The sequence below is a fragment of the Lipophrys pholis genome (assembly GCF_963383615.2).
Source record: "Lipophrys pholis genome assembly, chromosome: 9".
In the NCBI taxonomy this organism is placed as follows: domain Eukaryota; kingdom Metazoa; phylum Chordata; class Actinopteri; order Blenniiformes; family Blenniidae; genus Lipophrys; species Lipophrys pholis.
Window position 1 is genome coordinate 17,770,720 of NC_137639.1, and position 27,625 is coordinate 17,798,344.

General features: G+C 39.2%; 1 protein-coding gene across 2 annotated transcripts in view; it reads left to right on the top strand.

The window, feature by feature from the left end:
• The window catches only part of LOC308114768 (mannosyl-oligosaccharide 1,2-alpha-mannosidase IA), a 230,455-nt gene that overhangs the window by 130,152 nt on the left and 72,678 nt on the right, over positions 1–27,625 (top strand). For both annotated transcript variants that reach the window (XM_080471912.1, XM_080471911.1), the window contains exon 4: positions 22,061–22,141. In XM_080471912.1, coding sequence (XP_080328038.1) covers positions 22,061–22,141 — 81 coding nt within the window. The remainder of the gene's footprint in view (positions 1–22,060; positions 22,142–27,625) is intronic.

The window sequence follows — 27,625 nt, forward strand, 5'->3', positions numbered from 1 at the left end:
TACAGTTATTATTCCAGAAAGATATAGCATCCAATCAGGCAAACTAGGCACATGCTTGTATTAGCTTTAAAAATAAAACTATTCTTTCACTACTTGTGCACACAGACACATACACACAGGTGTATCAGCTGTCACTAGTTTCCATTTGAATGATCCCCTCGCCTCTCCAGTGTGCTCCAGAGACACAAATATGTTTATGAATATATAAATAATTAAGAAACTTTGTATTTGGTCTTAGCAGACCCTGAACTGTGTTTGCTTTTTCAGATGTTGTTTTTCCTCACACACAGTGTTGTGTTTACATTTGACACGTCAGCAAAACCACTAAAATATTCTCCTAAATATTTAATTCACAATATAAAACAGATATTGTCGCCACAGGAGAAAAGGAACAGTATTATAATGTCTGACTAATAACTAAATTCCAGAGAGTATTTTACTTCAAAATCTATTTCAAATGACTGTAAAGTAGGTAGAAAATATTAGCAAAAACAGGAAAGAACTATAGAAACATTTAGGCCTTCTACAAAAGAAAGTTGCTCTATTGGTTATAGAGTGACCAAAGTTAACCCGATTGTGAAAAGACAGCAACGAGCATGAGATATTTAAGCTGTTACTTTGGGAAAATTATGTGATACATTGTAAATAAATACATTTTATTAGTAAATACATTTTGCACAATATATCTCAAATATATTGCATATGTACAATATGTGCAAGTGACTGACTACACTACAATAAAGAAGTACTATAAGTGCAAAATGACAGAATATTAAATCAAAAGTGGAGTTAATTACAATTAATTCACAAACTTGAGATGAACTTCTTGAAGAAATTAATCTTACAAAAGGATTTTCTTATGACGTAAGGTACCTTACATTCATTTTAATGTTCCTTTGTCAAACTATGATTATTTAAATCATTTACTATTGCTATTTTTTTTCTTAATGAAACACAGTGTCATTACTGTGATTACGCTAACTCTCATGCTCAGCAGTACCTTTATTGACATATGGTATAGAACACAGGCTTAACTGTATGTAATTGTAGGTTTTAGTTTGACTTCTATTGCCTGTGATCACTTTCTATGAGGTTGATTCTGTCTCCATGGAAGTGGAACTGAATATAATTGCGAGATTCTCCACTTCACCAAATGTTTCATGAAGCAGGACCGGAGAAAAAGGGTGATTTTAAAGCTTTTTGCCAATTGAGCATCCTTCGAAACGAATCTCGACCATATGACTTTGGAACAAACAACAAGCTCCTGATGCTGATCTGAGTGAGCAGCTCAGCAGCAGACTGGTCCGTTCTGTTGGCAGAGCCAATTATCAAGACAAAAAAAGAGAAAAGATCCTGGAGGATCCTGCCAATGTTTGCTTTTGCCATATTTCTTTACAAGCTGTTGTTGCTTGAGGACTGAATAAATATTGGGAAACATCAGCAGAGATCCCACACAGACAGTAGTTGATCAATGTTGTGGCAAATCAGATTGCACAGAGGTCTTCTCCCACCTTTCTTAGAGCCAATCTGGGAGGGCTCTGAGGAACTACAAATGAAACTGCTGGAACCATGGGTTTTGCATCTCCCTTGTAAAGCGATGTTCCATGAAGAACTTGATCGGTAAAATGTATACGTTTCGTTGAAGCTCAGGATTTGCCTTGCGGGGTGCTCATCATACCACTTCTCATTCAGTGGGCAGTCATAACAAGTGATTAATGAAGACTTTAGGGCAGCACTGTGACCCCCTTTTGTATCCTCACGCAGTCGATTACTGTTTCAGGGTCACCCTATTATTGGTTTCTCTTCTCTTGCTCACCATCATTCCAATCCATCCAAACCAGGCTCTGTCTGGGTCAGCTCTGTTTCACTCATTGTGGTGAAAGCTCAATGTGTGATAGAACTGGATAATGGGGACAGATCACTCCAGTACTTTTACCTTCACCATCTGTACTTTGGAGCTTTCATCTACTTATGTCTAATTTTTAACCACTCTAATTTTGGCATGGACATGGCTAAATTCATTGCTTTATTGAGAAATATGTGCTTGGCAAGAGTATTGTGGTGACAACCAGTGGCTTTGACAAAGCATTTCTGTTGGCTGCCATATTCGGAAACTCTTTTTTTTAAGAATGACAGACGTCATTTATAATCCTGATTTAGAGTTGTAAGACTTGAGTGTCTTTTCACAGGTCCCCCTCCCTCAAAAAACTAAACAAAAACATATGCATCTTTTGTATAATGCCAATCAAACAGACCAGCAGAGATGTGTTCGAAATATAAATGTTTCCAGATTTTTGGCATAATTTAGCATAGTGTTTTCAGGTTGAAAGATGCATTATTAGATATTTATTTTATTGGCCACAGAAAAAAAAAATATTAAAAAAACACACACACACACACACACACACAAAAAAACATTATGACCAGAGCAGTTCATAGACACACTGAGGTTCACAGAGTTTGTAATCCAGGCACAAACTGTGCTCCAGAGTAAAACATTCAATAAAAGAAAAAGCAATAACAAAAGCAATTTTTTTTGTATTCAGAACATTTTTGTATTCGCCCATTCTGTGTCAATCTGTGGACATTTATAGACACAAGATGCTCAGTTGTTATTTGTTAGCCGGCCCCAGAGTCACTCAATCAACTCGGCTTATGTTTACTTCAGCGCTAACCTGCGTAAATACTCAGAGGACCAGATGTGAATTTGTAGGATAAGTTAAGATCAGATTTTATACCAAGAGAAGAAAACAATTGACAATTGTTTTTATTTACTGTTGAATTATTTTAGTGGCATTTTGAAGAAAGACAAAGGAAATTCTGCCAGTTTCTGTTTTGCGAAAATTTAATAAATATGTGACTTTGAGCTAAGGGTTTTTAAAAGAAAATAAAAATTTTATGGTTTGCGATTTCACAGGTTTTGTAACAGACTGAAGAGTGACTAAATAGAAACACGCCTCTTACTTGCTGTGTGCACAGAAATACAAGAATTACTTTAAATCATATCCGCAGTGAACCTAGATTGAATCAACAGTTCATCTAGAAGTGAAAAAGGATCAAAACTAGCTCCTTTTGACTCATTTTTCATTAGCAAAACAAATGAAATTAAAATTATTCAATTATAAATGGTGCAAAATTTGAATAGCGTCTGAGTGTTTTGCTGTTGTGGACCAGTTGAGTATTTTAAACATCGTTCTCAGACATGAAAGCCCTTTGAACCCTTTAATCTCCGAGATATATTTAGGCTCAACATATTCAGGCTTGTCATAATAAACGTCACATGATAAGCGTCAACTTCTCCAATCGAGCGGAATAAACAATATCAAATTGCATGGCTATTTTGGCTAGTTGTCGCTGCTCGTCTTAATTCTGTGAAAGTTGATATTGAAATGTGTTTAAAGCCGACATGTCACCATATTTTCCTTTTCTCGATGAAAGTACCAACAAACTGCTGGTTTTGTAAAAGGACTGTTTCATTCCACAATCCAAATCTAACACGTAGAGTTTTGGTTTTGATCGGAGTGCATGATAGTGCCAAAACAGTCTTGCTCTTTGCAACGGAACTATGTTTCGCTATATTTCTTTTTTTCAAGGTTGGGTTAGATCTCTGAGCAATTACTACTCATCATCGGTTCCTTTCTAAATGTGTATAAAATAAAGCAAGCTCAGTTGCTTCATCCTATTTTCTTTAAAAAAAACAAAAACAAAAAAAAAAACTTGAACATGTAGCCTGTCATGTCGGACTGTTACGACCATAAATAATCACATATAGCCTGTTTTGCTTCCTGTCTCCATCTTCTGCAGCGAATGTTCCATAAAGGGAGAAATGTGCATCAATAACCCTGAAAAACAAGGAGCTCCCAGTGTTTATCTGTGAGTGTCTTATGTGATATTACCCAGCAGGCTTTAAATGCATGCTGATTTGGACAAATTGTAGAAATTATGTCACACTAAATGATCTGAGGCTGAAAATGTGCACATCCTTTCAGTGAAACTCCAGCTTTTGTGATTTCTCAATGGCTGCTGTTTATAGATAAAAAGGTCCCCCTGTGTGTTTGTTGATGACTCCCATGAAGCCTCTTCAGCCTAACTAGCAGCTTCTACCAGCAGTAGCTTCTCCGGCACCACGGTGGAAGACTCTCCTCAGCCACAAAGTGACTGGATAATTTGCACATCCAGGCCTATAATTCCACTTATCGGATGAAGTGAGTGGGAAGTCTTGCAGATGTCAGTGGGAAGTGTTTGTTTCTTCATTTTTTACTTTTATACAGTATGTAGCATGTGCCTCATTCAGTGCTCATAATCAAAACATGTTGGATCTCTTTTCATCTAAATGAAAGAAGGGAGGGTGCTTTGTCTAATTTGTTATGCACTCTATGTGTGATGCCATATTTAAATGACCGGCGACAGTGTTAAAAACTTTAATAGATAATTTGTGTCGATTTTTCGGTTTTCAATTTAGGCACTTATTAAACTTGCTATGGGAACTTGGTTTACTGCAATGAATGTGCAGTGAGTCAATGCACCATCATTAATTGCGAAACAAAATCTTCTCTGCTCAACTTGACTTCAACTTATGATCCTCCAATCGTATTCACAGTTGTTCACAGATGTTTACACGACTGCTGGTTGGATCAACATAAACATCTGTGACTCACATGAAAACACCTTCTTGTGATCGGCATTCAGCTGTTTGCTGACACTTTATTTAGTCATTTCTTTGCGTCCCGTCTTTGGCTGTGTAGCACTTTCCTTTTAGTGATGACTGAACTGTCTGCACTAATTATCATCATATTGTTCCTAAAGTAGATCTCTAGCATATAATAGTGGAAACCATTAGAGATGCACATTATATCGAAAATGTATTGTAATCACGATATCAGCATGTGCAATATACATATCGCTAAAGATTGACTAAACCGCAATGAACTGTTTCTCTGCACTGACATAGTCACGTTCTATGTCAACATAGTTGACCAATCAGATGGAGCTCTGCTGTACAAGATGCCGTTAAAAACACATCACATTTTACTTCATTGATTCAACAATAAATGGTATCATGACCAAAAGACTTATTGCACTGCATGTAGGTATTTCAGTAGTTTCTTAATGTGCGATTTATTTGCTGTAAATTCGTGGTGTCACATTTAAACGTGTACATGTTGGGGCTTCAAGGCCAGTCACTCCGTGGCCAGTGTTCTGCAGATTGTTGTCGTTTAAAGCACACGGAACCGTCATTTTACTGATATCGGTGTTTAGTGCCATTCTTAGCTGATCACATGCAAATTGAATGAAAACTGTAAAGCACAACGTCTCCTGCAATTTAACAGGCATTATCCAGGATGTTGGTAAAGCAGGCCCTTCGTGGATAGAGTTGTAAAAGTCACTGTTTATTTTTTTTACAATCCTGTCAGTAGTCATTACAGACAATAAGAATGTCCACTACATGTCTTGTTTTTATTACTCCTGGGATGTAGGTGACTCTGCCAGTCTTTCTTTGTGTAATCCATCAAAAGGACCAGCATACTTTAAATGTTTACGTCATCTTTAAGAGGATTCACTCAATGACGGAAAAAATACGGTTAAAGTAACGTTTGCCTTGGGGGAAAAGGCCAACAAGTCATCTGTCAGCTGTAATAACTACAGTATGTTCTTCAGATTGCGGTAAAAGTTGTTCTGTGTCAGATGAACAGATGCACGACTCTTTGGGAAACTTCCACGAAACAGAAAAACACAATTCCTCTAATCTCCCGGAAGACTTTTCTGTCTGCTCGAGATATCTGCATTAGCTTGAGGTCTCAATTTCATTACATCCAAATCAACTTTGCAGCAACCGCACAAAGCACAGCGCACAAAAATAGCTCAAGTGTATTCATATCAGTGCTCCTGCAATCCTGATATAATTGACTTTTTTTTTAATAGAACGAGCGCAAATACATAACTTTTTGTTGTTGCTGTTAATCTATCTATTCAATCTCAGGGGAGTTGCTGGGCCTTAAGGCCAGAGAGAGTTCGTACTGACGGTTTGCTCTCAAAGTGAACTCTCCTCTCACGAAGATGGAAAAAGTTGGTGTGAGAGTCGATGAGGATTAGGAACTTCATCAAACCATCTCAGAGGTTTGCTGGCAGCAGATTTCCAACTATTGCGCTGTACAGCTAATATATTTGTATTTTTTTAAAAGTTTTTAAAACACTTCAGGCAAGCACACACTGATCAGCCGTAACATTATGAACACCTGCCTTGTACTGCGTTTTTCTCTCCATCCTAAACGCACAGTGATGCGCTGTGTATTCTAACTTTGGAAATGACTGTCTGGTGGATGGGATCACACAGGCCAGCTTTCACTGGCGTACGCATCAATAAGCCTTGGCTGCTGCTTCATCGCTTTTCCCTTTTTGGATCACTTTGGATTGATATTGACCACTGCATAATAAAAAGCTGCAGTTTTGGAGACACTCTTGCCGCGGTTGGATAGCCATCACCATTTGGCTCTTGTCATACTCATTCAGATCATTAGATGTCCATTTGTCCTCTGTTTCACACTAAGTTTGAGGACAAATTGTTCACTTGCTGCCTAACACAACCCAGTCATCGAACGGTGTCCTGATAAAGAGATGATTTGTTTCTTTCCATTACTTGATAGTCCCACTGAAATACCATCCACACGGTCACGGTCCTATTAGTGTAGGTTGTATTCTTAGATTAATATATATTCAAGCAACCAAACATAATTTTTTTATATTTTGATAAAGGTAGCGACAGTTTTTAGCCCGTTTAAAAATCACTTATTTTGCTTTTCCTGCACGCCACATGTATTTCCCGAGCTCATGATAAATTGTTAATTACGTGTTTGCTAATTGTACGCACATGATAAACTTGCTGGTACCACAAAAACCTGCAGCGAGTTTGTTGTTTACCTCCACTGAGCTGTTTTTTGACCTCCAGTGACCTCCCATCTGCACCAAACAAGGCCCAACGTGCTTGCAGTCATGAAGACGTCTGAGGAGGCGTGTCACTTACGGGGGCCGGGATACAAATTCAGTGAGGCCGCCGTGGCCCCCCGGGCTGAGGTCAAGCTGAGCTGACATTTTGTCTCGGGATGTGGAGGTCAAAGGGTGTTTGTGTGGGTGGTTGATCATTACTGATATTTACCAGCATTTTTAGTATCATTCATGTACTTTGTCCCTGCAGACATTATTATTTTTTTTTTTTGCTGAGGATAACACAGATATTTAATTCTGGCTGCTGCAGCGAAGACAGAATTGGATGAAAGACATGAGGCTTTGATTTGCATGTGAAGAATTTGTGAAATCTCTGGGAAAAGCTCATGAGCAGCACCTTAAATATTATCAAAGCATTTAATAATATCAGGACAAGTGGAAGTCACACTTTCAGAAAGGTATAATGTAGGACTTTGAAGTGTTGTTTTAAGTAGTGATGACACAATCACAATCAGTTTTTATAATTCCCGCAATCGATCAATAATTCATATTCAATTATTCTGTGTTGGGGGTCCAGTGCCAATCTGGACAACCACAGACCTGCCACCTGTGGGAAGAACATGCAAACACTTCACAGAAAACTACCCAACCAGCCTCGAACAGGATTTATTTTTGCTGTGATGAAAGACTTCTAGCAACGACACTAATATAAGTAAACTCAGCCGTTTCCTGCTCAAACGAACCTGCAGCACACTCCTCTGTGCGCCAAACAGCAGAGAGATAAAAGGATTGAAAATTGTCCTAAAGCTCCACTCAACAATCATAGATGATCAGCATGTGTTCCACATCACACAAACTAATGAGAAGAATTCATCCTAACAGATAACAGACAACAGATCTGAATACATCTGTTCTTTTTATCAACGTGTCTCTGTTTATAATGTTTGGAACCAACCCTCATCAGAGATTCTGCTGATGTTGTGATGTTGAGAAGCATTTCCTCAGCTGGCTCGCTACAACTTCTATTTACTGTTTTATAAAAAATATTTTCTCTGTTGTACCCTTTCTTTGGTCTTAAAAGCTCTGGGCCTAAATCATCTCCCATATTGCTTTTTAAAAAAAATTATTTTACTAACCAATTTAAAACTCTTTTGCTGTAACACTCCAATTTCGTAGGTATCGTCCCCCATCAAGCCGTCCAACATGGTATCGCACTTTATTATGTACTTGTGGGGGCTCAGCATTCTCTCAGCATTCTGATACTGATTCCATCATATCGTCATGTAAACAGGATCTAATGTATGCAAAGCCCTCATTCTAACATCCCTGTTTGCACGTGATGTCAATCATGTTATTATTATCATCGTCAGTCAATCACCCATAAAAAAACACACACTGAAATGGAAATCCATTTGCATTAGCATGCACTTTATACAAATTAGCAAGTGATTGTTATGGATGTATTTGAGGTTAAAGAGCGAAGAGAAAACTCCATTTCAAACTGCGCACAGCTTCATAAATAGGATTTTAGGAAAAAGAACTATAAATCTTCAAGAATTTGTTTTATTTTCCTTCTCATACCACTTAAGTTATGCGAATGCTTTAGAGTATTGAGACAAATGCTGATAGTCGATGCATTAATTACCCAATACAATGAGTTAATCTACATCAGTAAGCATACAGCAGAGCATTAGGCAGCTTCAGTGCCTCTTTTTCTTCATGTTGACTGCTTCGGAGTTGGCAGAAGTAAAGGCTGTTGCTCGGTTTGTGGCTGAATACAGTGGGAGGTATATGATGAGAGACGGAGGCAGACAGTTCCACACAGAGCGAGGAAGATGGACTGCAGCGAGGTGAATAATAACAGCCAAGCGAGAGCGCAGCAAAGTCCCACAAGACCCGAGCATTATCATAGAGGATACAGTGGGGAGCTGCCACTTCCCCCTTGAGGGAGCGGAGACCTGTGCTCACTATTTTGCATGACTGTCTGAGAATGTGTGTGTGTGTGTGTGTGTGTGTGTGTGTGTGTGTGTGTGTGTGTGTGTGTGTGTGTGTGTGTGTGTGTGTGTGTGTGTGTGTGTGTGTGTGTGTGTGTGTGTGTGTGTGTGTGTGTGTGTGTGTGTGTGTGTGTGTGTGTGTGTGTGTGTGTGTGTGTGTGTGTGTGTGTGTGTGTGTGTGTGTGTGTGTGTGTGTGTGTGTGTGTGTGTGTGTGTGTGTGTGTGGATGTATGGAAAGGCTGCATCAAAAGATGGAAAAGAGCTGCAGCGAGACAAATACTGTCTCCATCTTGGCTCAAAGGGTTGGGATGAAGAAGATGCGGGTGAGAATAATGATGTGGTGATGAGTTAGGATGTAATTCCATATTAATTGATCACCTTGTCAGTATCTGATTAATTATTCACCAGGCTGTTCATTTACATGTTGATCAATTTAGAGGGGATGTTTATGGTATGAGGGCCTTCTCTTTTGTGTCAGTGTGCTGGCTTGATGATGTTTAAGCAGAAGTTAGATGCTGATTAATTACTCTGTTTTAGAGGATAAGTGTTATTGAAGAAATAAAATGCAAATCATAGCTGATGAGATTTGAACCATTACCCAGCAGTCCATATTAACGCCGCTCTCCTTGGACCATTTAATCATACTTTATTGGCCTGAGATAGGATTACCCAACCACTGAGGAGGCTACCCCCAGTTTGTAAACACATTATAAGAATCTCCCAAGGTGTAGCAGTCAAGTGGATTATAGAAAACCATGATGTATTGCAGCTTATTATTACTTATTATAGGGTGACAAAAATTTTAATTCAGGTGCCGCACACAGCTCAATTTGAGCCTGAGTGGGCTGAATTAGATAAAGAAATAGCAATCACTTTTAAATCATACAAACTGAAATGTTGCGAGAATCACATCTACCAATTTACATATTCATATCTTGAAAAAGCGACGACACTCCTCAATCCACATGATTTCTGCGTGATTTAGTGCATGAGACCCCACTCGCAGTTTGACTTTAATCGCCAGCTTTCTTTCACTTTCTACTTGGTGACTCAGTGTTGTCACTTTTACCAAAACACTTGAAAGACCCACAGGACAAATTGCCAACCATGTGTTTTTTTTATCGAAACGTGAAATGGAGTTAAGCATCTCTTTGTTTCCAACAAAGGTACAATGAAGTAAAACCGAGCATTCTAGCATTAGAAAAACAAATGTTGTACTTTTGTTGTAGTATTTCTTATATTAACATGAACACCACAATGTCTGGCCTCTTTGCTTTAGCTACTTTAAATGAAAAGGAAATGCTTGAATACGACCACTGAACAGAGAAACAAGAAGAAAACTGCTGAGAGTTACAGTGCCATTTTTCAATGCACAACCAATAAGGCTCATAAGTCGTTATTGTTGTATGCTCGTGTAAATAGCACATTGTATCGTAGAACAATAATAGTAAATGATGCATAAGCAGTCTCACACATCAGACATCCAATTTCCCCTCTGAGGGATCAATACCTTACATCATTGTAATTCAAGCATCTACATGATTAGACCTGAGAGGCAGTTTCAAAGGTCAACAATAAAGAAGTCTTGACGATGCTACGCTCCGAAGGAAAACAGAATAGAAGGTGTTGTCTAGCTTGACTCTTCGCAATACTTGGGCGCAATATAAAGCATCAACAGCTTAAAGTGGGACGTGTAGCGATGCAAAGTAGAGCAAAAAAACCACAACCAGCAACAATCTACAGACGCTACCTTAACGTTACTGCCGAGTGTTGTTCATGTGCAACGTTCATTGTTTGTGTGGTTGAGCAGTTTGGCAGTCTGAAGTACAGCCTGCTTCCAGAGGGGAGTGCAGGGTGAACGGCCCATGTACAGGGTGGGTGGGGTCCTACACCCGCTGGTCCTCTGTGCAAACTTCAACACAGCTCCTTCTCTGCCATAGTGCCGCCCCTATACCACACAGTGAAGCCTGGGTACTGTGTACCACACAGCTGTAGAAAGATCCGAGGACACCAACCGATGGAGGAAACCATCTTCTGTATCACTGATGTCTGGATGCAGAAAGGAGGGTTGTGGAAGTTGGGAGCTTTTCTTTCTTTCTTTCTTTCTTTTCTTTTAAATTGGTGTAAAGTAAAGCGCTTCCTTCGGACCAGAGTAGGCGCTTTTAGCATGCTCCGGAGGTTGGCGATCATTAACGCTAATGTCGCAGACTGCTCTCACGGCTTGGACGCTGATCAAGACCATAATTACTCTACAATAAGAACTGGAAAAAAAGAAAGAAAAGGAAACTGGAGCTGCAGCTTTTCTGTCCAGACAGTGGCCGGGCGCAGCTTGGGGGGAGACGGCTTTCAGCGCAGGAAGCAGCTTTGACGGTGCAACAGACAGAGATTAGAGAAGCAGGATCAAATTTGCCCTTTTCATGAATCCTCAATGTTAATTAGCAGTGATAAGTTAAAATAATCACAGCCAAAAAGTATGAATCACCAGTAGGGGAGGCAATCACGTGCTTCACTTTTTATCCTTTGGCGCCGCCGGGTCACTTTTTGCCGTCACATCAGTCTAATTTGGCTTTGAGAAATGGGAGTCGGTCGAAACCTGGACGGCAGTGACGCTGAGAGTCATCTGCCTGGTGACAATGATGCCTCTTTATTAGCTGTGAATCATTACATTAGCGTCTGAGCAGGACACACCACTGGGCAACGGTGGAGTCCACTCCTTGGCACGCAGCGGCGCGGCAGCCATGCCAATCAGGCGCGCGTCCCGAGCAAATCTGGGACGAGCGTGATGACAATCTTTGCCACAACTGTGTGGAATACTCATCAGCAGAGGAACCAGCAGCAAATGCTGTCGGCAGCATCGCACGGTGCTGGTGAAGCAGAACACCTACAAGCTTCGGCAGCAATGTGCCCAATGAGTCATTACACTCATTAATTAATTTTCTTTTCTGCTGAGGCTCCTCCTGCACAACAATTACATTATGTATAGCAATTAAAATGCTAATTTTTCATACGGTATTAAGCACATTTTAAATACTTGAAGCAGCGTAAAAAGCAGTATCCGGTTGCCTGTTTATTGATGTCAGAGGTTTTTGAATTGTTGGATGATCATCCTCTCCAAGTCCTTGAGCTGCTCATGCGTTTACTCACAGCGAGTAGACATATTTGGCTAAATTCCAGACTTCCTGATGTGGATCAATTCATTAGATATTATCTTTAATGGTAGTTTGGATCCATGGGCTATCAAAAGCATAACTCTTCTTGTCCTTGGTGGACGTTGTTAATTTTAAATATTATTTAAATGTAGTTTGAGACTGCTGTAACTGTCAAAGTAATGAATTTGTACTAAAACCCTTTTTTCTTTTTTTTTTAAATCATTTTAATTAGTCTGCAACGATCAAGCAGTAGTTTAGTGGTAAGAAGGTCGTTGGTTCTGATCTGGTCTTGTCTGGGCAGTTTGTATGTCATTTTGGATTCACATGATCTACTCCTTTTCCATGAAGTAAGACGATTTGCGACATAAGCGGTTCGAATCAAAGTGTTTGTTGCGGGTTTCAACCTGTTCCATGTTTGCACTGGGAGAGCTGACCGTGTAAAATATTTATGCACATAATGAACGCACTGCTTGAACTTCAGGTTTTGCGGTGCACATTTGTTGTGACTGTTTAGTAATGACTTTTTAGAAACTCTGTTCTTTCACCCTCCGCCGCGGCAGGTTCAGGAAAGCATAACAGAGAAACTGCAAGCAAGGTTTCGTCTCAGTGGCAAGAGCAGCGAGAGCCTCTTGTTTCCTTCCACGTGCTTGTGTTGCCTTCTAATTAGGTCTTCAGCTTGAGCTCCAAACACACTGAAGAGAAACCAAAAGTGGTGGTGGTGGTGGGGGGAGGTAAAAACAGGTGTTCTTCACTCTACCAGATTTCATTGTCATGCTTACAAGAGAACAGTTATGCTTGCTTCACCATGTGCTAACATGCCTCCGGGAGGAGCGGCGCCGTTACGCTGAACTGCTGCTTTTTGTGCTTTAGTGTGAAATTACTTCTTCTGGGACGGATGTGAAAGTCCTTTATTTTTACTCCTGCAATTCATCTGCGGTTTATTATCACGGTGATTAAACATAAAACCCATTGAAGGAGACTAAATGTGTAGAAAACTCAAGTTAATGAATAATTTCTTAATATGTAATTATACATAGTCCCAGTGTTGTGCTAATCACAATGTTTTGATATAGTAATACGCCACTATCACATTATATATCTATAAAGATATCAACATATTTACAGCACACGCCAGGTCATTCATTTCGTCTTCTAAACAGGTACAAGCTATAATGAAGATATGATAAGTAATGTAAAAATGTAAGTTTGGGTGTACGTATAGAAATGTCTTGAAATTACATTTCTTACCAGCTGGTAGCTATGATGATTCAACCAAAAAATGTGTTTTTAATAGTGAATTATTTGGTTAGTGGGTTGGATATTTGGCTGGCTTATACATATATTTTTGGGCTTATTAATCAGTTGAATGGATAATTCAGTGATTAATCAGATTTCCTAACTAACCTGTGGAAATAAAGAAGATTATTATTTATTATAGTTCACAACCACACAATCTCTCACATCAGAATCTTCCACTGTCTACACTTGATTCTTGTTTGTGGTTCTGCTTGTATTTCATCTTTAGATCCTGTAATTGCTGTTTTTATATTGATACTGTTTCTATTGTAATGAGTCTTATCTGTCAGAAATAAAGGGGAGAAAACCATAAAATATGTTCAATCAGCAGCAGTCTGGATGAAGCAGAATGATTTATGTTGACATGTCACATAATTAACTTTGATTCTGCTTCGTGTAGGTTTTTTTTTTTTTTTTTGCCAGATGAAAAATATCCCTTCAGCATGATTATATTGACGGGCCCATTTATTCTCTGACTTAATTCAATTTCACTTTTTTTCCCCCTCCCCACTTCCAGTCAGAACTTTATATGGATTGTGGAAAAGAAAAGGAAATTAACAAAATAACACATTTATCCACAACAGCCAGATATGTTTATTCAATTAGAAGCTCAAGTATGGAGCTCTGATAGCTTAGAAAACTTTTATTATTTGGGGGATTTAAACAGAAACAAATAAATACAAAGCAATTTTCTCGGGATTTGGACAAATTAAATGGGGCGGCTTGAAAAAAGCAATTAAATGATAACTTTTTTATTTTATTTAATTTTTTTGCAACATGTGCCCAGGAGAAGGTAAATAGATTTTACTTTTTGTCAGCAATTTGCCCAAAGATTTGAAAAAATGTGCATCATAAAAAAACTTTGAAATAATGTTGTGTGGTTGGAAGTGAAGGAAGGGATCAGTAGTTCCAACATAAAAATATTTTTTTAGCATCTCGGTTCAAAATAGTTTTAATTTTTATCTTAAGATACCAGCTTTACATTGAGCCTGAGAAATTACGCAAAAGTTATTTCTGGTGGAAAAAAATACACTTGAATGGAAACATCAACAAAAAACTATGCCTATGGGATGATTTTTTTATATATATATATATATTGAACTGTCCATCAGATTTAAAAGCTTGCATCGTGATTTATTGAGTCTCCACTGGCAATTTAAAGTCTGATTGGCAAAACCTTTGTCAGCAATACTTGTACTCCTTCGCTGGAGCGTCTGCCTGTCATGCTGAGAGCTACCATCACGGGTGATAAATAGACACTCCATCCCTAATCACTGCCATCGCGGTGCCATTACTGAACGGGCCACTCATTTCGAGGTTGGCACGACATCTCGGCTCGGCCGCCCTGCCAGAGGCGTTGGTGCTTCGTTTCAGGAAATGTGCTGACTTCAAAGATAAATCCAGCCTTCTGCGGGTGCAGCGGCCTCTCTCATTTACCTGAAGCAGACAGTAAAGCTCCAAAGAGCAAGCAGCGATTCAACAACTCATATTCCAAATAGAAATATTCGTCTTAACCTGCTTGTCGAGGAGTTACATTTACGCCACACTCATGTCTGCTCGGTCGCCGGAGGCGGCAGCTGGTTAGCTTTGCTTGATTGGCTTTGTTCAAAGATAACAAGATCTGCCCAACAACACCTCTAAAGCTCCACGATTACAGTCTGTTTAATCCAAACTCTCAGAGTGTAAATACACAGATCTTCATGCTAAGCTCAGCTGTTGCCGGCAGCCATATATTTAGTGGAAAACATGAAATCGAGCTTCTCATCAAACTGCACAGATCCCAGTAATTGTATTTTCCAAAGTGCTCCTTTACCTCTTCAGGAGGCAACGAAGTATGGGCCTGATCTCCTAAAGCTTTATGTGCAGAAAAACCCAGGCAGGTTTTATATTGGAAGATGATCCACTTACAAGATAAACTTATTGATAGGGATGTCCCGATCACACTTTTTTGCCCCCGATACCGATCCGATTTTTCAGAATTGAGTATTGGCCGATACCGATACTTTCCTGATCCGATACTCCCACTGCTATTGCAAATATACTCAATAGTCTATTTTTGGAGCAACTAAGATGTCTGAAGCTAAAAGCACTATTGGCAGAAGCTTTGTTTAGCTAGAAATTATTGTAAAACTCACTTATTGAATCAAAATTCTTCTCTTTCTCTTTAGTTGTTGTTGCAAACTGAGGGTACATCCACACGACGAAAAAACGATATTTTTTCTCCCTGGCCTTCTCCCAAAAAACCGTCCACACCTCAACACGAGGCTTCAGGGCATGTGGTACACATGCCAGGCCTTTAGGGGCGCTGTGACTCACCAAACACAATAAAAAAGCAGAGGAAGACAGACCACATAGAAATTTTGAAGTAGACTCCTGCACATAAACACATAAACCACTATATATAACTCTAGTTTTATAGGTCTATGGCCCCGCTCCGCCTGCATCTAGCTTCTGCAGCTCGACCGGAGCTTGTAGTCCGTGATTGTTGTGGTTATTAGGTGACGTTGCGGACCGCGTTTTTTTTTTTTTTTTTTTTTTAGATCGGCTGGATTTGCTGATCCACGATCACTCACAAATCACCAATATCGGCCCCGATCCGATATCTACCGATCGGATCGGGACATCCCTACTTATTGATTTAGCACATTCACTTTCATCAGTAGAATAAGGGAATACATGTCTTCCAGGGTTAAAACCAGTGGATTCATAATAGGTCACAATGTGATAGATAGACCGATATGTTGTTGTTGTTGTTGTTGATGTTTTTTTTATGTCAGATATTGATACCTGTCGTCAAAATGTTGAGTATTATGAACTCCAACATTAAACTTTGTTAAAATGTCTCTAAGCATATGTTAATTAAACAACTTTTCAGATTTGCAGCATGTTATTGTTTTCTTTTTTAATCATAGACACAATACGCATCTTCGTTTTATAATTCTAACAAAAAGTGCAGGAAACGTCCAGACTCAACAGCATGTCTTTTACAAGTAAATGAAAAGTTAAACAATGAAAAAGCTCCCTGAAGTTTTCTACAGTATATGGAGTTTTCCCAAAACGTCAATATATCTGAAATGTTATCTTGCTTTTGTCTTTGTTTTATTTCCAAACGAAAGCCAAGAGTGCAGGGAGTCTCCGGGGTCAGCAGCATCTCGTATAAAGTTAACTGAAAATTTAAATCAATTGTTTTCTGAAGTTGTGTAAAGTAAATAAAACAAAGTTAACTCCAAATTTAAATACATTTAAATAAACTCTCTCCCACTCTCTTTCTCTCTTTCCTTCTCTCTTCTTACTATTTTTACTGACTGTCCCAAAGAAATAGCCATATTGTTACACCCCGAGGAGGGACGGAACATATCTGGAAGGACACTGGGAAACAGTTGGATTTTTACAATTTTTATTTAATTTTCTTTTAATTCACTCGTTGGTTTTTAATTCAAAAAAATGTTGAACCTGAAAAACAAGCGGGTTATGTACAAACTAGAACCCGACAAAACCCAAAACCACCCCGTGTCCTAAACTACCAAAATATCCAAAAGAACAAGTACCTGGTGGGCTGGCACAAACAAACAAACAGGTGCGGTACCGGGCCAACCCTGTACAGGGCCGTCGGAGCCGGTACCAACACCCACTCTAACAAACAAAACTCCCAACCTACTGTTGCAGGACAAACAAAAAACGAAAACACGACCACCGATCCCACCAGGGAAAAAGGATCTGTGCTAACCCCAAACATACAACGAAGGCGGAAGAGCCGGAGAAGGAAGCCGCCTGACTGCGGGTACGAATGGGAGAGGTCGAAGTAGAGAAGCCGCCGGGCTGCGTGTCAGTATGGGATTCATCGAGAGAGGGCAGCCCCGAACGCTTTAGACACCGCCTATTTATAGGCGGAGAGGCGGGCTTCACCGAATCCTACAAAAATAATAAATAACAAATACTAAGATAATCCCTCAAGACAACAAACAAGGGGATATAGAGATTCATTTACTATTATTATTAAAATATTACTTTATATATATATATACTATATATATATATATATATATATATATATATAAAACAAACTAAATAAATTGACCTCTCAACGGAAGTAGGATAATATATATGAATATAAGAAAACCTTCACTAATATCTAACACATATACAGCAGCTTCACTTTAACAATCAGTGTTTATCATAGGCGGTTGAGAATAAATGTGTCTGCCAGTGTTTGGCTTCACTGTAATGTTTTGCTAAACCCTGCAATTTCTTAGTGCATAAAAAAGCTCAATGTTACTCACTGTACAATATAGTGTGAAAGGTAGAACTTTAAAAAATTTATCTAAACTTTAAACAGCAAAAAAAAAAAAACCCTGTAAAATATGTTTTGTACAGTATCATCAAGTCAGTGTATTTTCTTTTTTTTTTTACACAAATGTCAACCAACGTATTAAAGAAAAAAAATGTCCTCCAGCAATGCCAAAGCAAACGATCTCAATGGGTGGGCGGACAAAATGTGTTTAGTGAAAAATTGATGGTGTGAGGAAATCCTCGTAGTGATAATTTCCTGGCAGCATCAAATATGCAGATTAATAGACAAACACATTTAATGGTTATTGATTCGTTTCAAGTGTCATCATATGAAATGTGGATTAGGCGTATAAATATTTTAAAGAGGCGATCTATATGGAGATAAATGAAAGTGCTGAACAGACGCCTGTGACACCCCGTCTCCATACCACTCCTCAGAGAGGAGCAAACAGCCCTCTCTGGCACCCAATTACAGTTTCCTTATCATCCACACTTGAGATAGCAATTCCCCCCTCAATAGGTCTTCAAGTCAGTGACTACCATTTCTGCCTCAACCTTCAGCTGGAACGAGAGGCAGTAATTATAGCGGCACATTGAAACACAGGCACTGTTATTACTTAAGATGCATTTCGTTCAGGAAAGATAATAAACTACAAATATTGCTTGTTGCACTGGCAGCATTATCCTTTGAGTACTCACTTTCTATTGTAACCTTAAAATATAGTTTTTTTTTTACAAATGCTTGAATAGTAGACCTTCCTAGTTGTACGCTGTTTGTGGCAATTACCAGCAAAACTTGTGATCAAATGTGATTGTCTTTATCTCTAAGTGTGCCCAGCAGTGGACTGATAACCTGTCCAGGTGTACTGTGGCGGTAAAAAACAAAAAACAAAACACGGAAGATCAAGATTACATGTATTTGTACGATAGGACTCAGAAACCCTGCACATTTACAGGCTGCTTTTATCTGGAAAGTAACATTTTGAATAATCTTCTTCCTGCTCCAATTTAAGCATCTTCGGTTGTGTTGAGATTGGTTTAATTACATTAAGTATTCCTTTATTAGTTCCACCGTGGGAAAATCTCAGATACTGCAGCTGCAAAGTGAGATAGCGTGCAAAGAGTACAGAGATTTAAATTAAGAAAATGTAATATATTTTTTGCTCTAGAAAGTAAGTGCACAGTTGAATTTAACTTATATGAAATATGAAGTCATATTTTTATTGAATGAAAGACATAGATATCCTATACAAATGGTACACAATAATAGACAATACTGCATGTATACAATATAGAGTAACGCAGCACAATATAAGATTGTATATGCAAATTATAAAACAATGTATATACAATGTAGAAAGACAAAAAATAATACAATATCTGAACGGTACAGTATTAATACACCATGTGGGATAATGGGTTAACAATATATGTACACTACCAGTCAAACTTGTGGACACACCTTCTCATTCACTAATAGTTAGATTATCTTCTTTAACATCACAACCACAGGAGGGGTAACTTAGGGTAACTTTTAGATGATCCACAACTGCTGTTTCCACATTGCGACAGAGCTGATGCTGAATTATTTTTTGTCATTTTGTCAAATATGTCGCGCCTCTATCATCTGGCTTGTTGCCATCAATTACAGCGTAATAATTCTCACATGGGTTGTTTACAATATCAGTCTGTCTATCAGTTTGAGAACCACAGATTTACATGGTTTGAGTTAACCTTTGGTAGCATCATGGGGAAAAAAATAAGAATCACTGTTCCTGCTTTTAATCTCCGTATACCAATTCACACAATTCTGACGTGTAATCTCGTGAAGTCCATTTGATTAAAATTATTGAGCATGAAGGGTTCAACAAAAACAATCTGAGCAAAAATAACTGATCACAAAACCACTGATAAGACAAACATTAAGCACTATAAGCACCAATACTCTGGAGAAACAGTAGATCCAAAGGTGCTAATGAGAAATTACACCTTTAATTGCCTCTATGGAGAGAATAGAAACAACACATGTTCTATAGGGAGTAGCTGAATCAGTTAGTAATAAGTACTTTCAAAGGACTTGTTGAACAGAAGTGTGATTATATAAACTTCAAAATAAGCTTATGTATGTATTTGATGAAGAAGACGTCAGTGTACATTCTAACATTGACATTATAAATGACTGATTTTCTCTCTTCGTGGCTACCACAAATACATAATGAACAGTAAGTGCAGTTTTTCACTAATTATCTAAGGACATTGGAAAGAACTGCAAGACATTGCGTTTAAAAAATACAAACAAAACTTAGTAACTCTCTGTTTCAGTAAGGATAAAATAACAAAGGCAATTAAAACCTAATTAAAGTTACTCAGGTATCGGTTGCAGATCCTTATGAGAGCTTTTATGCTGTTGACAACAATATTTTTGGGGGAAAAATGTTGTAAACGCATCAATCAAGCGAGCGTGCAGCCCAGTGCGAGGTGAAACAGAGTTTAGAGTTAATTGTGTCAGTTTGACTCTCAATAGTTGAGTTAGCAGCTCTGCTTTACTTAGATTATAAAGAGCATTTATTGAACATATTTTGTTTAGTCTGCTGTAATCACTATGAGAGGGCCTCCAATGTTATCTCAACCTAGTTAAAAAAACAATAGGTGTTGGTGAATAAAATAGATTGGGGGGGGGGGGCACATCTCTGGATCAATTATGTAACACCCTGGATCAACATTTCTGCTGGATGCACAGTTTAAAAAATGATGATGATAACACAATAACACCTTTTGTTTTGACAGAAATCCAGAGATAAAAGAACCAAGTAATGTATTTTTCATTTTAGTATATATTTTTTTAAAGTTGATTATTATATAACCACAAACTTTTACACCTTGCTTTTGTTGGTTTGAGTTATTTTCCAAACACAAACTTCATCTGGGACTCTGACTCTTTGTCCTTAAAGGCTTCAAGAGATGGGTTGTGTATTTGATGGACACATTAATCACTGTGGGGAAAAGGATATCCGCTGCAGAGGAAGTCTCTCTACCAGCGCTGCTCGCCCCTCTCTCTCTCTCTCTCTCTCTCTCTCTCTCTCTTCTCTTTGTCAGCTTGTTGTTGATGGAGACTCCTGCGCCGAAGAAATCAACAACTAAAGCCGGGCCGGCCTCAAGAAGTCAGGCTCAGAAAGTCAACGCCATGTAATCGCGGTCCCCAGTGTTTAGTTTCCTACTTTTATCTGAGAGTCTCCTGCTGCTGCAAGGCGGGATCGATGATTAGAGTTTAGTGGTTTGAGTTGACTTTTATTCTGGTGTTTCTTCCTCAGTTTCTCTTTAGAATCATTCTGCCACTGTTAGTTTTGTCTTTTTGAGTTTTCAATTAGTTGCATTTCTTCGATAATTCTTGCTATACCTGAATTTATAAATGCAATGTTTTACTTTAACCGATCATTGAGTGGTTACTTTTTTCTCATTTTTATTTTATTTACTGTCACTTACTGTGCTGTTTGGTGCATTTCTATTATATTGTGTATACATTATCTTACATACACAATGTATATATCATCTCTTATTGCCATTACAATGTCTGTACAAAAGATTATATATTGCACATACACTACCAGTCAAAAGTTTGGACTAACTTTCTCATTCAATGTTTTTTTTTTCTATTATTTTCTTGACTATTTACGTTGTAGATTCTCACTGAAGGCATCAAATATAAGCACATAGATTCAAAATGGTGATAGCACAAAAACCTCTCTGTCCACATTAAATTCTATTGTACTTGAGAAATTCTGAGTGCTGGAAGTATGTGTTCATTATTCTAGACCTGCAGTGAAAGGCGACATAGAAGAATGTTAGGAAAATATGTATTCGATAAAGTATTAAAATGATCATCTGAAGTATCGTGTACCGTGCTCCAAAAATTAAAAAAGTTACAGGAAGCCACGTCAGAGAGGAAGTTGCAGTCTCTCTCTTTTAGACTTGAGATCTGGAATCAGAGCGATTCCATCAGGCTGCATCCAGCCAGCATCTGTACGTGTTGCGTCATACATCTGTAACATCTGTTTAACAAACATGCGACGCCCATCACCACACCTGGAAGTGATAAATATTGTTCTCAGAAGCGTTCATCTCCAAGACTTTGCAGGTTTGTGTGTGAAATATTGATGCAAACATCTGGATTCTGGTTCACCGGGAAAGACTTCCAAGGGCAATTAAAGTGCCACATATCTCCGATGATAAATATATGAACACCCTGAGTTCGAGTCGGGAAAAAAATAAGTCACAATATATGCAGTGTGTACTTTCCACTATAAATACCGGTGTGCTGATTTACTCTGAACCGTGGCCTTGGGTGAATATGTCATTTGACGATTTGATCTCTCTCTCCTGCTCCGACAGAACGGCGAGGCGTCGCTCTTTGAGGTGAACATCCGTTACGTTGGGGGGTTGCTGTCGGCATACTACCTGACAGGAGAGGAGGTAAGATTAATAGACGTCTGTTATCCCTCCACTCGGGTGAGATCTGCCGCTTTCTTTATCTGCAAGCGGCGCCGCAGTTTGAATGATGAGCGGGCTTCATGTGAGCATGACACCGCTGTGTGTCTGTGTATGTGTGTGTGAGCCCACACGATATTATACGTGTAGAAATGTACGTAAAGCTCCTTATTTCTGGATTCTCACTGACGTTGGGGGTAAATTTACTGAGATATGCAGAAGGTGTAGATCAGGTTGAGCACGGCTCCATGCCTAATCGTCTTTAATTTTGTCAACATAAGTCTGAAAGTTGTTATAATTGCCCACATTTTAGATCTACTGAGGTCTTGCATGTGTATTGAGCTTTATTCAAACAGAGAATTCTCATTTTGTTGGTATTTACATAATATAAGTGGAAAATTCATATAAAAAAACACTAAATAAATCCTTTTGTACAACTTCAATCACATTTTACTGTTTGCTCATGGGTCTGATAATGGCGGAGTTAAAACTGTGCCACGGCACGTCAGCCGCATTAGGCAGAGAATTACTTGGAAAGCTGATTTTGATGAAAGCGTCCCATCAGTTCTCTCTGTGTGCTCACTGGACCGAGAGGCCTGGCACGTATGTGTGGAGCCTGTAATGTCTGCTAAAGCAGGAAAACTGCACCTTCTGGTAACTGTCAATGTGTCTTATTTACAAGCTGTGTATTTTCCAAGCTCACTCCTCCAGTAGCTGGAGGGTGAGAGAAGGACAACATTTTTTTTTTTTTTTTTTTGCAATTCATATGCAGTTAACAGATATTGGTCAGCGTTTTTTTTTTTACTTTTGTGCATAATGCTCTGCTTTTATTTAACTGCATTTATTCAGTGTGGCAGTGGTGTGCGGGGGCGGAAAGTTTAAAGCTGCTAGAAAAGTAATGTTACATGAGTTGTAAGGCAATGAAACGATGCAGCTCTTTAGGTTTGCTGTTACATAACAATAAAAGTGGTACTTGGAAATAATGTACAATAGGTGATATAAAGTCTAAAATTAGATTTGCTCATGTTGAAGAAAAAAACAAACATATACTAACACACTTTCTCAGATCATGGCCGACATAGAAAACGACCCATCGCTTTTGCTTTGGAAGTTGCTGGTCTTGTATGTTTCTCAGACTGTGTGTTCTTGAAAATTAGAAACTGGATCGAGGCAAACTGAAGGGACTCCTGAGAATAAAAGTTTTGAATCACTGTCTTTTCGCATGAAGAGGGAAAAAAAAAAACAGCGAGTGTGTTTTTCTGATCCAAACATTTTTCGTAAAAAACATTGCCCTTTGTCGGTGTGACTTGCATGCTCTTTTTGTGCCTGTACAGGTTTTTTAAATTGTTTTTACTTTCTCCCACAGTAAAAATACACTTTTGTTCAGTGACTCCAAATCACCAAGCGATGTAAATACATGTGGGTCTGTCAGTGTTCTATTTGTGGATCAGAGCTCAAACAAACTCTCAGTTCAGTTTGTGCTTTTGTGAGCTCCGTGTTGGTGAACCGTTTCTGTAACTGGAGGGTCCTCCGTGTTTCTCTATGTTCTGGTAGTTTTTAAATGAAATAGATACAGTGAATGAACCTACGACGTACGGTAATGAGAAATACATGGATCCTGCAAGCAGCAGCAACATAGAAATTTGTTTAATGTTGTACAACTGAAACATGAGTGAAAATTGGAATCTATATATATCTATATATATAAATATATTATTATTATTTATTTAAAAATTTTTTATGTTGGTACCAGTTTAAAATACCACTTAAAAATACTAGAATAACCTGAAAGAGCATATTAATTTATTCAGGTTACGATGATTTTCAAGTATAAACAACTTATTTGTTTTTACAAGTACTAAAATGAATTATACTTTCCATGCGAGTGAAGCAAGTTAGAGTAATTAGATTGAATTTGTAAGGTAAAGTCAAAGGGATTTTTTTTTTTCCCTCCTCTGCTGGAAAACAACAACCACGGTTGTGTCCTTGAAGAGCACATCGTGGCTGCAGTGAAGCTGTTCCGCGCCTCGGTGTGAAGGCCTGCGGTTACGGCGGACAGCGCCCCTGCTCGTGTGAGGCTGTGAAACTTTATGACTGTCAATTTCGGCCTTGCCAAAAAAAAGATGTATGAAGCCTCTGTAAACCTTGGCTCGCTAAAGAAAGGTTTTAAACCTGCCGGTGACAACCAACACAGCACAAATGGTCCAGTTCATTATCAGTTCATTGTGAAGTCACTGGAGGTCAGCGTGTCACTGTAATGAGCGCCTGCCTGTAGCAGCCTCCTGGAGCAGGCACACAAACCCCATGCTCTTTTGGAGGGGCTGGAATCTGGGCAGCAGCAGATTTAATGGAAAGAGGATCCAGTGACATATGGACACTCAGTCGCTTTAATGGACATTGATTTGCGGACCAGGCGAGCTGAGAGGAGAGGAGCATAAAAACTGTCCACTGTTACCGGATGAGTGAAATATGAATACATTACTGGAGCAGAATATATTGTTGTAGCCATTAATCCACATTTGCTTGCCATTGATGCGATGCTGAAAGTGGTCTTCTAGTTTATCTACGGATATATATATATGTATATATATATATACATATATATATATATATATATATATATACATGGAATCGATAATAAGATTTTGTAGCAGCAGTATGAGTAAATGACACTTTTCTGCTTCTTTTTACATTTTTTAATATCGCCTTGTTAGACTCAGTCACTCATTCTTACTGTGTGGAGCTTTCACCTTTTCCCTGATTGTGTATGTGTGCATGGGTTTTCTTATGCTACTATAGTTTCCACCTAAACTCCAAAACCGTGGATCTCCGGTTTCGCCCGTCACTCTACAATTCCCCGTTGGTCTGAGTTTGTGTCTGTCCCTCAGTGTTTGTCCTGTGATGGACGGCGACCTCTCCAAAGTGTCCTGTACCAGGCCGTCACACACTTTCTAAACCGTTGCTTTGTTCGAGTCCCCGCAGCGTTTACTCCACGCCCTCTGCTTTGCGTTGTGTCCTTTCTGTCTGTTTACAGTGCACCATCTTTCTCCTGAGATGGAGCGCACCGTCTCAGCTTTCTGACAGACGTATCAATACCCTTTACCCCGCCGCAGATATCCATCACATGGCTTGCTCTCGTGCTTTTTCTGTGAAGGGTCCCTGAGAGAAAGATTTATGGCTGCCGTCCCCACCCTTCCTCCCCACGATTCCCCCATTAAGGCCTTTTCCTCAGAGCCGGCTGCTGTATTCGAATGATAAAACCAACAGATTGAAGGTCTGCCACTGCTGCAAAGCCCCAAAATCATGTGAGATACAGTGTAGGAGACTATTACGAGATCGTGGATCCAGTTTGACCAGAGGACATTGGGCAGCTGGTGCCGCTGTAAATGATTGCTGGGAAAGCAAGGTGATGATTATGGCTCCTTGCGGGACGCAGTTTGCTGGAGAAGTGCTCAGAGCAGAACTGGAGCTTACCTGGCCATTAATAACCTCCCGTTGTTTTGACCCTGCGCCGTGTGCTGTTTATTTCTGTGTTTCCTTGGTGCCCCAGAAGGCTTGTGGTTACTTTATGGAAGCGGTCCCTGCATTGAATGCCTTGTTCAAGCGGTCTGACGGCTGTTGCCATGGTCCTCCATCACTCACCATCAAGTCAAATGGCTCTGACAGAAGTGGCAATTACTGCAGATGTCCAGTGAGTGTATCCTGTTAGGGTGCGGCTGTCTATGTGTCCCTTTGTCGAGAAGTTAGATAACAAGGATCCATCCATCTTCTATATGACTTTATTCAACTCAGGGTCATGGGGGCTGGAGCTCATCCCCGCTGACTATGAGCAGAGCACAAAGAACAACCTGGAGTCCATCACAGGGCCAAGACAGACAACAGCAGACACACACACTCACACACACACACACACACACACACACACACACACACACACACACACACACACACACACACACACACACACACACACACACAGGCGAGACAGGTGTCACAAATTAGCCTGAGATGCATGTTTTTTTGGACTGTGGGACGACACAGGAATACCCTGGAGAACCCAGATGTAGGAATATAGCAGGTCCACACAGGCAATCCAGGAACCTCCTCACTATTTGGAGACATTAACAAGACATGATTTTATAGATGTATCTATTATTTAAAATACTGATTTATTTTGTTAAAAAAAAGTATTCAGAATTTTTTAGTAAAATAACATCTGATCCGAACTGAAGGTTGTATTATTTGATTTGCATACAAACAAAAAGTATATTTTAAAATATTTTGATCTTACTTTTGAATATGAATGCCAATGTGTGTGATTGTCTTCCTGTGTTTTACTGTACCGGGTGTATCCCGCCGACTCCAATAATCACCCCCATGTGAACCTAAAGGTCATTAATTGTTGTAGAAGATGGATTTGTATTCATGTTGAAGTCTGAAAGCTCAGTTTCAGAGTTCAACTTATTTAGCTTTTTTGTTCCAGGACCTCCTGTTTGGTCACTATTTGTATGGCCGATGATGCAGTCTTTACCAAAGTCTTTACTAAAGTTGGTGCAACACATCAGCTCTGATCCACTGATTGCACAATTCCGCTGTTGTCTCCAAATTGTCGCCCTCCAAAAAATCGCTGTTTCAAACGTTGACTTGACTGGTCTCCCCTTTGGTTTATTCTAATCGCAATCAGAATTTGTTTACTTGTAGATCGTTTACTAGAGCACAACCGTGTCCAGGGAATCCTTTGAAGGCCAATTGTACTTGGCCCGTTTTAGAAATGTATGCAACTCACAGTATTTGTCCTATAAACACAATGAATGATTGATAACATATTGTATCCAATGAACGCTTTAAAATCTCCCAAAATGTTTCAATATGGGTAAAAATCTAGAAAAAGATTAATCAAATTGGAAATCATCACAAACAACTAATTGCTTGTTATATTCTAACACTATTAATACACTAATATATCAAATACTTTAGTAAAACAGGGACTTTCTCTTTCTGTTATATCCTTTCTCAGTCTTCTTACATTTCTGTTTGTCTCCTGCATACTGTACATGTTCATTAGCATGCGTGTCTTTCCAGTCGCTCCGCATAGACTACAGTATGTACCTCCGAGTAAGAACGTGTGTGTTTGCACGTCAGCTCGACCTCAATTTCTCCTTTGCCCACATGTGCGCTTGCATGCCTGCACGCAGCTGCCTCTGCGTGGCGTGTGTTTCATTTGTCAGTGTCTGCTTATATGCACAAAAACGTGTGCAGTGATGAGACCCTGTCGCCTTATCTCCTTCCCATAGTGAGACCAGAGGATAGTGGAAAGGTGTAGAGGAGGAGGAAGAAAACAGGGAGGAATGAGAATTAATTCAATCAGCCTTGTGTGAAAATTGCCCATGGGTTGAGCCGAAACAGCAGGGGGAGAGGGGAGGATGCAGCTGGCAGAGAAGAAAGACGTGCGTCCGTGTGTTCGCCAGC